We start from the raw sequence: 13364 nt of genomic DNA on the forward strand, positions 1-13364 counted from the left end.
GTACTCAACATACTTGCCAGAGCTAGCACACTGTATCTGTAGCGAGCTGCATAAGTTAATACATTTTTGTGTTATTTAATATCAGTTTTGTCAACCAACAATGGCTGAAGGAGGAGAAGAAATGGATTTGGTTGTAGATATGCCCTTAAAGCCATTTTCAAGACGGACTTTTCAAGAATGGATGGACATTATTAAGAAAGGTTGGACAGCTGCTCGCAGTGACAAGCACGACCCACCACTGCGTTTAAGTGGTAAGTGGTCATTAAAGTGATCGTCAGTCTGCCCTTTGGGAGAAAAAAATACTCAACAATTTAAACAAAATAGCGTTCTCTATGCCATTAGGCCAGATTGGCCTCCCGATGTCCGGTTCTGGCACGCCAGCTGGATGTATGACACTGCTGATTTTAACCCGTACATGTTAGCCATAATATCATGTGTTTGTTTTTGTCCCATCGCAGTAAATCCAAATCACTTGTAAACAAGTCAATCAACATTTTCTGTTTTTAGTAAACGTGCATCAGGAGATATATTGTATGAATGCATAGTTTTTTTTTGTCTGGGGTGGAAAAAAGTGACAGACCATTTTTACAGATTTCGCCATGTGTTTTCTGTTTATTATTTTTTTTCTATCATTCATAGTTTAATTCATTGTATTTGTTACACAAGACATTAGGCATTGTTCACATACTAGTGATCAAACAAGGATAGTAAGTTTTCTACCACTCTGCCTATTTCTTTAGTCAATTGAATGGGAAATAAGTGGATCTCAAAGGCCAAACAATGAGAATTAAAACGGTACAACCACAGGTGGCCATTTTTGTTTTCAATAAATAAAGATGTTATAGCACTTTATGCTAAGGAAGGCAGGGCGATGTATTGATGAGGAACGAGGATTCCAGTTATTTTCAGGTCACATTTGTCCAACCACAAACAGTGTCGAGTCCAACAAAAATAAACAGTGCGAAGTCGGCAAAAACAACTGTTCATATTCGGACTTGGGCTGTGGCTACGACCATTTTTCAGTCCAAGCGTGTTAAACATAAGACAGAAAGATAGCTGGCTGGACAGGGTTAAATGGAACACACATCATCGATCCGTATTTGTGTGTGAGCGTGTTGCAAAACAATCCAAATGAAAGTACTGGATTAAATCGTAAACTTGAATAAATATAGAATAGAATTAAAACATATACCCACCCCTCCCCTTCTTTTCGGGGTTGCCAAGGGAACTATTGCTAAAGGAAACAATCGGAGAGGGCATACGTGGGTGAGCGCTGTTAAGAGGAACGTAACAGCCCAAAGATTTCATTCAAACCCCAAATTAAGGCTTCAAATAAATATCGGTGTGTCGTTTTGTTGCGGGGCGGCACTTCTTTTCGGCTTTGTCTTTGTGCAGGCATCTCAGGGCCGTCTGTCGTATTCATAAATATTGGGACATGGTCACACTTGTTGTCTTTTTGCCTCGAAAAACCGCCAAAAAGCATGTGAATTGAAACTAATAAAGTGTTCAGACTTACAGCTTGAATTTGAGGACATTTGTGTGTGTTTTTACCTCCTAGTTTTTCTCCACGGCTAGGCGGGCATGTATGGTTGGTTGGTTGCCCATCTGAATTTCTTGATGCTGTCACTGCTTACAAACGCAGCAATTGTGAAGTGGTTTGCTCAATCCATGAGAATGTATTGAAAGCCCCGCGCTTGGCAGTACAGGTGGGCAATGATTGTTTTTTGAAAGTGCCAAAAAGAGTTTTGGAAGGCAAAGAAGTGGCCAATTCACCTGACCTGAATTCAATAGAGTATGCATTTTTCTGACTCAGTTTACAGAAGTGAAGACAGTTGCATCCACCAGGGATAAAATTTGCTGATGACACCTTCCACACTTCAGCTTTTATGTGACTGCCAAGGATTTGCAAGAAAAATATTCAAAAGTCAAAGTCTGGCTTGGGATATTTTATTTGTCCCATTAGTTTTCCTCCTTTCCAAAGCGGTGCTCATCTGATTTCCATGTAAAACACCCAAATTCATGCTGAATGTCTGCAGTTGTTTTGATATCAATTCCATTGTGATAGTGATTAGCCCCAAAAAGTTGCCAACTGCGCCAATGTCCCATTATTGAGGGATGTGACGATACATTTAGCCGATACGCAACTAACTCATCACATTGAACTACGGGGGGGTCAGAACAACGAGGACAAAATTGGGCACTTTCACCTTCCGCCAAAATGTCAGTCTTCATTCATATCAGGGTGAAACTTCCGACAAATCTATTGAAAACTTGCTCCCATCTGTCATTTCCGACTGCCCGAAAAGAAGTCTCACCTCAGTCTTATTTCCTCTCAACAGCATTTCTACTCAAGCACAGTTTGAACCTCGCCTCTGTAAACGTCATAACTTCAGCCAGTGAAAACGTGCACCAAATGCAAATATTAAAAAAAACTTAGATGTTAAAACTACAGTGAGACCTCAACTTACGAACTTAATTGGTTCGCAGACAGAGTGTGTAAGGCGAAAAGTGTGTATCTCAAAAAAAAAATCCCATAGGAAACCATTAAAATGGGAATAATCCGTTCCCGGGTTTCCATAAAATATACTTTTGAACTAAATAAGCCTTAAAACTACACACACCATACACACATTCTATGTATAATAAATGTGCTATTGTATTGTAATGAAAGAAATACACTGCATTCTATCATAAAGTCACTTTATATACATTTGTGATGGTCATTTATGGCTTGATGCAATGGCGTAGGAGGTCGAAGGTCAAAGGGAATTGCTGTTTGGAAAGAGAGGCGCATTACATGACGAATGTAATTAAAGAAATAAACTGTGCTGTAAAATAAATTTTTATTTACCTTTTTGATGGTCGTTGATGGCTTATGGAAGGAGAGTGAGTCACCTTCCATAAGGACTGTTGGTTACTTAACCTCTGGTGCTGTTCGGTCGTGTGCTTCCGCCGAAGATCACTCCGCCAGCCGTGGTGGGTGTGTATTATGAAAATAGTGCTTATTGTAAGGTTTAATTTTCAGAAATTTGACGTTTGTAAGACGAAAAGTTTGTAAGATAAGGTGTTTGTAAATTGAGGTCTCACTGTACTGCCATGGTAAATGGGATGTGACATGTAAACCAAAAAGCGTCTTCACACGGGAGTGAAAGAAAAGAGCCAACCGGTGAGCTGGCCCGCGAGCGCACATGGGAACACGACAGCGTGGCAATGGTTTGACAGAGCCGTTCTCCAGAAAACGCGCGTCGTTTCGCCCCGAGTAGGATTGGCGTGTGGTACGGATGAAAGCAGGGCTGACAGGTGACGTGCACGGTCCGACAATGGGCGCCATCCGTGTTGATTGCGTAATACTAACTGCGTGTGACTACGATGCATGCACGTGAGATCCTTCCGGAAAATTCTACACGGAGCTGTTAAGTGAGATGAGAGAAATAATGAAATGCTTCAAACCGGCTACTGACAAGACGTGATTATAGATTCGACAATGAAATGAAGGACCATATCAGCCCTGCTTTACGGCGACTGTGGAGTGTGTATGTTTGATGTGCGTGTCAGGAGGGAGGCAGGCGGTCGTACAAGAAAAAGGAGGCAAAAGAAGGACACAGCACTGTTTTTCACGCCTTCATTCCAACCTTGCCATCGAGTCTCTTTTGCCTCCTTCCAACGCCGCCGCCGCCGCCGCCTACTCCCTCTGGAATGGGCCGCTCACTGTTCGTCCTCCCCGAACACGTCGTTCTGTTTGCGCTTCATGTTCTCAAAGTCAAAGTCGCTGCCCGTCATGCGATTGTAGATGTCCTTGATGTCGTTGCAGGTGGTCTCAAAGTGAGTGGTTGCATCGTAGGAGCTGGAGGCGAAGATCTGGCAAGATAAGGCGTGGTTATTGTTGGTGTTATGAGCAATCGATGCAGAGGTGAGACTCGTGATCGTTTTTGATGTTCGGTGATTTGTATTTGGATAATTCATAAGGAGTACATGAAAAAAAATCAATCTATTTTTAAATATGCTGCAGAATTGAATAACCTGTGACTGACATGTAACACAGTGGTGGACTGTCAAGGCCTGTGATATATCTAATTTTGTGATTGAAGAGTACAGTGATCCCTCGCTACTTCGCGGTTCACTTATCGCGGCTTCAGTGCATCGCAAATTTTTTTTCAAGGGAAAAAGTCTTTTTTTTTTTTAATGGCATGCAAATGTGCAAAGAAACAAAGTAAAAAAACGACACTGCAAACAACACTGCAAACAAAGCAGAATAAAATCAAACACACTGGCTTTGACAGCTCATGGAGCAGAATTCTCTCATGTTCTCTCATGAGATGTTCTCTATTCTCAAAAAAAAGAAAGACAAAAAAAAAGAGTGCCAACAACTACCGATAACAATGTTCTTCTCTCGGAGAAAGACTCCTTCAGTAGAAAAAAACACTACAGCGTAGCGGAGTCAGGACGAATAGGCGCAGCAGCAAACTATTGTTTTACAACACCGTCAAGTTGTGTCCATAATTTGTAAAATGGCTTCAAATGACTTCGACCGAGCGTATTTTACAAAGATTCCATCGCATATAGAGTAAAGTCTCGTTATATCGATATTCAAGGGAGTCCGAAAAAATATCGATATAACCGGGACTATCGATATATCCGACCCTGTTTGCATGTAATTTTCTCCGTGCGTGCATAGAAATAGTATCGATATAACCGGGACTATCGATATATCCGATATCGATATAACGAGACTTTACTGTAGCTCTATTTTACGTTTTAAGACTCGCGCTGAATATTCCGTAAGTCTTGTTTTTGAGTTGGTGACGTGTCCATACGTGACGTCATGAAAGGACCCCCCCCCGACCGACAAAAAGAGACATTGTAGCAGTCCTTCATCACGTCAATGTATTTTGCTGTACTGTTTGTCTGAAAACCTTGATGTTGCACCCAAAAGCCGCCAGAAGAGGGCGTCCAAGCTCCATGGAAGGAATTTATCAGCCTGTGGAAACGGGCTGATTCATTCCTCACGGGAGCCGGTCGCCATTTTTGGGTGCGACATTCCCCCCCCCCCCCCGCCCGTTTGCCTCAAAATGACACGGAAAAAAATATTTAATCGATTGCAAACTTGTATGCTTTCCTCTTCAGAACTATTTGAATCATATTCATAACTGGATGTGTAACAAGAAAGCATATTCTCCGAATGTGAAGCCATTGTTTTGATTTTTCAGATGTCAGAATTTTCACGAACTATGATTGACTAGTCACATGACTGGCTAGTCACTAGCCAATCATAGTATCACTAGCTGCGAGTGATAAGCGCATACTGGCCAGAGCTAGCACACTGTATAGTAGCGAGCTGCATAAGCAAATATATTGTGTTAATTTAATGGCAGTTTTATTAATAATAATAATAATAATAATAATAATAATAATAATAATAATACATTAAATTTACATGCACCTTTCAAAAGTCTCAAAAACACTTTACCCAACATCACCGGAAGTAGTTGGGTTCAGTTCATACTGTCTCCTTGTTATCTAATTTGTAAGGGATTCTTTTATTACAGACAGAGCCGTTATTTGTTATTTAATTACCTGACTTGTCTGTAATAAAAGCATCCATTACAAGTTAGATCACCGGAGGTAATCTCACCTGACTCTCCGTGCCATCATCCGTGGGCTCGTAGAGATCGCTGATGGCCACAAACCTGCAAGAAAGCAATGGCTCACTCTGATGGTTCTCCAGCCAAACGTCGATGACAAGTAGCGATGGAAAAGGAGAACTTACTTTTGGTCAATGGGCTCCAGCAGCTCGAAGGCTGGTTGGATCTCAGATTCGGGCTCATTGGTTTCTACCGTGGTGCTGACAATGGCGATGTACTTCCCCTGGGCCGCCACGTTGTGGGCATAAGAGATCATGCACACGTAGATGTCTGCACAAAAAGGAACAGATTGTCTCAACCAACGCTATTTTATAATTTTCACACGAGCATTGTATAGCTCATGGTGCTTCACATAAAAAAAAAACAAGATTCTTGAAAAGAACAAATTAGGATTTCAATACAAAACAAAAAGCTTAAAACAACACTAAAACTGTTTTCGAATCTATGTTTTAGCAGAAATTTCTGCGAGATAGTTGCCGCAGATTACTGATAAACAAATTGAAGTAGTCTAAAAACCAGAAAAGATGTCTTCCAAAAATACAATACAAACGCATCTTGGAGGCTCTGTCTCTCTCTCCCCCCCCCCTCTGTCTCTCTCCCCGTCTCTCTCTCTCTCTCTCTCTCTCTCTCTCTCTCCTCTCTCCCTCTCTCTGTCTCTGACTTTCTCTCTCTCCCCTTCTCAGTCTCTCTGTCTCTCCCCCCTCTCTCTCTCTCTCTCTCTATTTCCCTCACCACCCTCTCTCTCCCTCTCTACATCTCTCTCTGACTTTCTATCTCTCTCTCCCCGTCTCTCTCTCTCTCTCTCTCTCTCTCTCTCTCTCTCTCTGACTTTCTCTCTCTCCCCTTCTCAGTCTCTTCTCCTCACCCCCCTCTCTTTCTCTCTCTCTATTTCCCTCTCTCACCACCCTTCTCTATCTCTCTCTCTCTCTGACTTTCTATCTCTCTCTCCCCCCTCTCTGTCTCTCTCCCCGTCTCTCTCTCTCTCTTCCCCTATCTCTCCCCCATCCTCTCTCTCTCTTTCTCTTTCCCTCACCACCCTCTCTCTCACTCTCTAGATCTCTCTCCCTCTCTCGGTCTCTCTCTCTCTGACTTTCTCTCTCTCTCTCTCCCTCTCTGTCTCTCTTTCTCTCTCCCTCACCACACACTCTCTCCCTCTCTCTGTCTCTCTCTTTTTCTCTCTGACTCTCTCTCCCTCAAACACCCCTCTCACCTCTCTCTGTCTCTCTCTCTTTCCCCTCTGCCTCTGTCTATCTCTCTCATTGTCTCTCTCCGTCACTCTCTCCCCCTAACCCCTCCCTCTCTCCCTCCCCTTCTCACTTCTCTCTCTCTCTCTCTGGTTCCCCCTCTCTCTGTCTCACTCCCTCTCTCTCCATCTGTCTCTCTCTCTGTCTCTCTCCCTCTTCCCCTGTCTCTGTATCTCTCTCTCCTCTATCTTCCCCCTCTCTGTCTGTCTCTCTCCCACCTTTTTCAAATGGGGCTTGAAGCAATGATCTGAATCTCATACAAATGTCATCAATGGTGCAAATTTCCCCAGATTTGATAACTTTGTGGTATGATGCAATGCCATGTTGATTTCGAGTGACGCTCACCGGAGTTGCGGTTGACCTGATTCTGAGGGATGATGATCTGACAGGAGTTGGCGTCGTTGGTGTTTTTGATGGGATGGCTGAGGATGCAGATGACGCGGATCACCTGGCCCGCCTTGCGTACGCGGTCTGGGATGTAGCTGGGGTCGCAGATAAGCTGCTTGCACCGAGCCACCTGGAACAATGATCACTTAAATCAGGGGTGTCAAAGTCATTTTTTGCCGCGGGCCACATTGTAGTTATGGTTTCCTCTCGAGGGCCGTTATGAATTTGGGGAACCCATTAGAATGTTTAAATCCCTTCAAATATTACATATAGAGCACACAACAAATTAATGAATAACTCGTTTTCAAATCTGAAGTCAAGAATAATGACTTTTATTGTGGTTGACATCCAAAAATATGAAAATTTGGCTCAGATTTTAGCAATCATCATGGAATTTAACAAGTTTGATTTGCTTTTGCGGGCCGAAAAAAATGATGTGGCGGGCCGGATTTGGCCCGCGGGCCTTGACTTTGACACCTGTGACTTAAATCATTCCTATGACTTTTGTTTAAATTACAGGTGTCAAAACGCTTTTCACAATTAACTTGTGAAAGTCAATGGACATTTTTGTTTTTTCTGAGAGCAGAGGTCGACATGATTGAGTTGTTCTATTAGGCTTTCTTTTTTTGAAGCTTTTTTTCTGAGAACTGACTTGCATTTGGAACTATTCATAATCGTCGATGTCGCCTTACCTCGCCTTCAGACTTGACGCCAATCACGTGACCGTCTTCAATCACAATTTCATCCACGGGCTTGTTCAGCATGTAGGTGCCTCCGTAGATGGCGCTCAATCTAACGAGAGTGAAAAGAAAGTGTTCAAGCATGCCCATCCGTACGAAACAGAAGATAAAAGAACATTGTCACGGCACCTGGCAAATCCCTGCGGCAGCTCTCCAAGGCCGTACAGGGGATAGAGGTACGGGCTCCTCCCGTAACGTGCCAGCGACTCGCTGTACAGTTTGATTCGGTTGATAGTGTCCAGGCAGGGGAAATCAAGGTACCTGATGACACACACAAAAAGATTTGGTCTCATCTTGAACTGAATTCCAATTGTCTTCCGAATCTCTTCAAGTATATGATTCACTAGGGTGTTGTGGGGCAGGTCATCGCCCTATTTGTCTGTTCAATTCATGTTGTTAACATAACTGTAATGCCAAAGTGAAACCAGTTGATGGCGATCATGTCAGATTTCAGACCAGCATAGTTTTTGAGTGGAATATCAAGATTAGGTGGCGATTTTCATCTGGTCCAATTGATCGTGAGGAAAAACAGAGGTTAACTGATTAACCAACAACCAATTGCCAACTATTTTGATAACCAATTAATCTTTTAAAGCTAGTGTTTAACTCATTCAATCCCAGACATGCAAAAATGTGTCCACTCCAATGCCAGGGTTTTTGTCATTGTCACTCGAATTCTAGGACCCACACAATATTGAGTTTTAGGACTACATAAACCTTCAATGCAGCATAAGAAACATGAGACTATCTTCTTTCATCAAAAAAAGAGTTAATTCCTAAATGATATGGGTCTGGAGTTATATGAGCTTGAAATGAGGGTGGCTGTCCAAAATACAATGCAATACATACATATTGGTTGATATAAGGATTTAACAACAGCTGAAGCTGGAACAAAGCGCTAACATGGAAAAGGGAAATGCTGCCCCTTGTAAATGGTAAAAACATTGCCAGAGGCCATGGCCAGCGCTTTATCAGCGCCTAAAACAAAAAAAAAAAAAAAAACGGAATGGAATCAGGAATGGAACTCTACGTCATATTTTCAATTCCCGAATAAATTCGTGAATGTCAGTGAATGAGTTAATATTATTATTATTTATCACATTTTTTAAAAACGCATTCACTCATTCACAAATTTTTAGCTTCTGCTCAGTGTGTCGGAATCACATCTTGAATCCTCAACAACAAATTCTTTTCCGCTTATTTTGCAGGCCTTTTGGTTTTTGTTGACTATTCCAAACACCTGAAATACTGCATAACCTAATTGTGACCGATGTTATGCACAACAATGACATTTTTTTATTTTATTTTGATGGAACAGCACCATGAATTGACATGCAGGTGGGTACTCTTACTCATCCGTCCTATAGAGGGCGAGGGCGTGGCCGGTAAAATCAATGACGTCCTGGCCCAGGTCAAACTTCTTGTAAACCTCCCTCATGGTGGTGGTCTTGGGATCTACACCCTCAAAGGTTTTCGGGTCGTTCTCGTCAAAGTTAGCCACAAAGACCAGAAACTTGCGGAAGCGACGCTTCTCAAACATTCCCATCAAATCTGGAGATTTAAGTAACGGAGTTAGTTATCAGGCGGCGCTTGGCGGCGGTACTCAACTTGTAGAAGGTTTTTGGCTTACTTGAAGCTAACGCCTCAGTCTCAGTGGATGGCACCTTGTAGATCTTTCCTCCCTTGTAGACGAAGCTTCCCTCCACCACTTTGAAATCCAGGTACCGGGTCACTTCTGTGTACAGCAGCATCTTCACCAGCTGACCTGGGCTCACGCACACAAGCTGATTGATGCTTAAGTGACAACAGTTCTTTGAAGGACAATACAGTGATACTTTGGCTTACGAACTTAATTGGTTCCCAGACAGAGTGTGGCAGGCAAAAAGTGTGTATCCCCCCAAAAAGTGTGTATCCCAAAAAATGATTTCACATAGGAAACCATTAAAATGAGAATAATCCGTTCCCAGGTCCACATAAAACATAATTTTCTACTTTCTAATTTTCTTCGCCTTAAAACTACACAAAATATACCCTGTTTTATGTATAATAAATGTGTTATGGTATTATAATTAAGGAAATAAACTGTCCTAGAAAATAAAGTCGTTTTATTTACCTTTGTGATGGTCGTTGTTGGCTTGATGGAATGAATAGTTTTTTGCATCAAGTGTCTCAAGTAGTAACTCAGTAGTAACTCCAGACCCATATACTTTAGGAATTAAAATTAAAAAATATATATATTTTTTTTCTGATGAAAGAAGAAAGTCTAAGGTTTCTAACGCCATATTGTATGTAGTCCTAAAACTCTATTCTGTGGGTCCTGGAAATTGACAATGGCAAAAATCCTGGCACTGGAGCAGACACGTTTTTCCACTGAATGAGTTAATATTCATTCGTTATGTGTGTCGAAATATATCTTCAAAGGAAAAGGACCTTGAAAAAAATATTCATATATGAAAATGACAATTTTGAGGGAAAGAAATCACGTATTTTTCAAAGTTGTTTGAGGTCCAAGCGCTTTACTGTACTCGACGCAGGAACCTGAACTGACCGTTGGCCATGAGGAACTTGGGTATGAGGTCCACGTTCCAGTCACGTCCCCGACCCATCGAATCAGGAGGACTGTTCGGGAGGCTGAAGCGCTTGTAAAGCTGAGGGAAAGCCCAAGACAGACATGAATGGACGCTGCAGGTAAATGCTAAAGGAAACGCAGCATGTCAAACATTATTGAGGAGCCCATTACCTCTTCCAGAGGAGTGATGGAGGAACTCTCACCACCGTAATAAGGGTTCCTGTCCATGTGCAGAACCTTTTTGCCATTCACAGACATGATCCCAGATAGGATGCATTCCTGCACAAAACAATTACAAACAAACGATGAATATCATTAAATAGGATTTTCACCAGACAATTAAGAAATATTGCATGAGAGGTTGAGGACGGTAGAAATAAATGTCTTACAAATAAAGGGCCAGCAATTCACCATTCGCTGTTACCAACCAAAAAAAAAATCAATTATTATTTAACCCTTTCATGTACCCTGTAACCTGATCCCATGATCAGATGTACACTGTTGTAACCGCTGTCCATGAAAAGGTTAACTACAAAATGTTCAAAAAATAAATAAAAAACAGCCCCATAATAACCACAGAGTAATATCATTCTGAAAGAAAAAAAAAACATTTAATTTCAGGCTATTTATTTACTGTATTTATTTTTAATTTCAGTTATTTTTAAATACATTTTACCAAACATTTGCTTTACTTTGGAATACAACAAGCAATATTTAGTTTTTTTTCTGATTGACCCATTCACTGCCAGACGTTCAAAAATGTGTTGACTGCATGCCAGGGTTTTTGTCATTGTTACTTGAATCCCAGGACCCACAGAATATTTAGTTTTAGGACTACATAAACATTCAATGCAGTGTAAGAAACCTTAGACTCTCTTATTTCATCAGAAAAAAAAGAGTTAATTATTTGGGTTTGGAGTTATATGAGCTTGAAATGAGGGCTGCTGTCCAAAATACAATGCTATACATAGATATTGGTTTATATAGCGCTTTGACAACAACTGAAGATGGAACAAAGCGATAACATGGAAAAAAGGGAAATGCTGTCCCCTAGTGGAAGGGAAAAAACACAGCTAGAGGCCATGACCACCGCTTCGGCACTCAAACAAGAAAAAACAAAACCCCAACAAATTCGGGAAGTGCGCTCTGTCATATTTTAAAATAAATTCGTGATTGGCAGTGAATTAGATAATATTACGAATCAAAGTAGGAACTGAATCATCATGTTATATTCGTACATTCGTACAATTTAAATAATCTCCAGTTTTTCAAGAAAAGAATGGAATAGAAAAAATACTTTGATCCAATGTATCAATGTATTCAAACATAAATATAAATTAACCAACAATTTAAATTAGCATTCGTTGCAGCACTAGTGTACATTGACAAAAAAAGATATGGTAGTTTGTTTAATTGAAGACTCAGAACTTTCCTTTACTGTACAGGTGTTCAACATGTATCCCGCCTCACACCAAAACCCAAAACACGCCCACAGCCTATCAGGAGCACAAATCCGCTGTGTGATCTGTAAAGTACTCATAATTACTTGTACCGATTTATATCACGCTGGGCCGTGTTTCATTTGATATTGGAGTGATTTAGCCCCTAACTCAAGTCACTTCAGCTCCCTCCCCTGGACAAAATAGCGGATAGCGGAAGTGATGCCAGTTGAACAGACGGATCCAGACGGAGGAGAGACAGGCTCATGTGCGCATGCGCCAACTCTGCCTTCAGCAATTCTCGACTTTTACTCTTTGCTAGAAAAAAACGACAATTAATATTGTACGCCGTACTGTGCGTGTCATGATCACGTATTCACATTAGTAATCAATGGGTATTGACAAACTGAGTCGAGAATGCTCCTTCGTCAAGAATGACCACTTTTGCGATTCGAATTAAATCTCCTCAAAATGGGGATGAGAGCACTTTAATATCGTGTCGTGACGTGGCGAGAATCAGCAATTGTCAACCGATGCGATAGGTGGAGTGGAGCTCTGGCCTGCAGCGGCGAGGAGGAGCAGCAGCGGCGGAGGGGTGACGCCTAAAAGATGCTACAGGCTGCAACACTACACCCCCACGCACACCAAACCGGTCACCGCCCGTCCACGTATCATTCCACTCCCAGTGTCACGTACTTGGGCGTCTACCAAAGCTACTAAATGAACATTTTCTTTCACGATGTCCAAATATCACGAATGCGCCGCCGGGTTGCATTTTACCCTTCGGGCCTCAATGGCGCTGATCAAAACTAAAGCACGCTCATTAGCAGCACGGGGATGCAAAAAAATTAAGCTTGACGTCTTACTGTGAGTCCGGTGCCCAAAACGATCACGTCATATTCTTCATCCATGTTGTTGTCGAACCGCTTCTCCCGTCTCGCCCTCTTTTTCTGTGAGAAACGCAGCGAAAGGGGAAAATTGACAGTGGGTCTCCTGCTCTCGGTGCCGCTGCTCCGGACGCCTGCTTGGCACGTTAAATCTGTTTTGTAATCATGAGATGAAGCAGCGAGGGGTTGGAAGAGCAAAGGTGTCCACAGTAGATGTCAGTGGCGAGGACGACCAAAGATGGCCTGGACACTGGAGCGCTCGGGAACAGCGTAACTGCCTGCGCGTCGGCAAATAGTGCGCTCCCTCCCGCCTCCTCACAATGGACTCCGAACAGGAAAAGGCATGCTAACGTCTCCCCGCCTGCGGTTCAGTTCACGCTCGGATTCAGAACATGTCTCAGAGTTTGAAAAGACCACACCGCCCTTTAACACCACATCGTCCCGTATTTTCTTGAT

The 13364-nt window shown here is 42.2% G+C and overlaps 1 protein-coding gene across 1 annotated transcript; it reads right to left on the reverse strand.

Annotated features, from left to right (window-relative positions):
* Positions 1–1931: 1931 nt before the first annotated feature.
* On the reverse strand, positions 1932–13361 carry gdi1 (GDP dissociation inhibitor 1). Its single transcript, XM_088991875.1, has 11 exons — positions 12888–13361; positions 10754–10861; positions 10562–10661; positions 9644–9778; positions 9366–9564; positions 8143–8274; positions 7966–8065; positions 7232–7403; positions 5768–5912; positions 5633–5687; positions 1932–3858 (listed from the first exon to the last, which is right to left on the reverse strand). Exons 1-11 carry the CDS (start codon positions 12930–12932, stop codon positions 3706–3708), a joined length of 1344 nt encoding a protein of 447 aa, XP_088848001.1. The 5' UTR covers positions 12933–13361; the 3' UTR covers positions 1932–3705.
* Positions 13362–13364: the final 3 nt, after the last annotated feature.

Source organism: Hippocampus bargibanti, linkage group LG01 (genome assembly GCF_051943395.1).
Source record: "Hippocampus bargibanti isolate YZ-2025 linkage group LG01, ASM5194339v1, whole genome shotgun sequence".
Lineage (NCBI taxonomy): Eukaryota > Metazoa > Chordata > Actinopteri > Syngnathiformes > Syngnathidae > Hippocampus > Hippocampus bargibanti.

Bases quoted from the DNA above. Each gene is read 5' to 3' on its own strand.
- gdi1 (XM_088991875.1), bottom strand. From the start codon at position 12,932: ATGGATGAAGAATATGACGTGATCGTTTTGGGCACCGGACTCACA. The intron at 10,862-12,887 runs GTAAGACGTCAA...TGTTTTGTGCAG, and splicing joins TTTTGGGCACCGGACTCACA to GAATGCATCCTATCTGGGAT. The intron at 9,779-10,561 runs GTCAGTTCAGGT...GCGTGAGCCCAG, and splicing joins CAAGTTCCTCATGGCCAACG to GTCAGCTGGTGAAGATGCTG.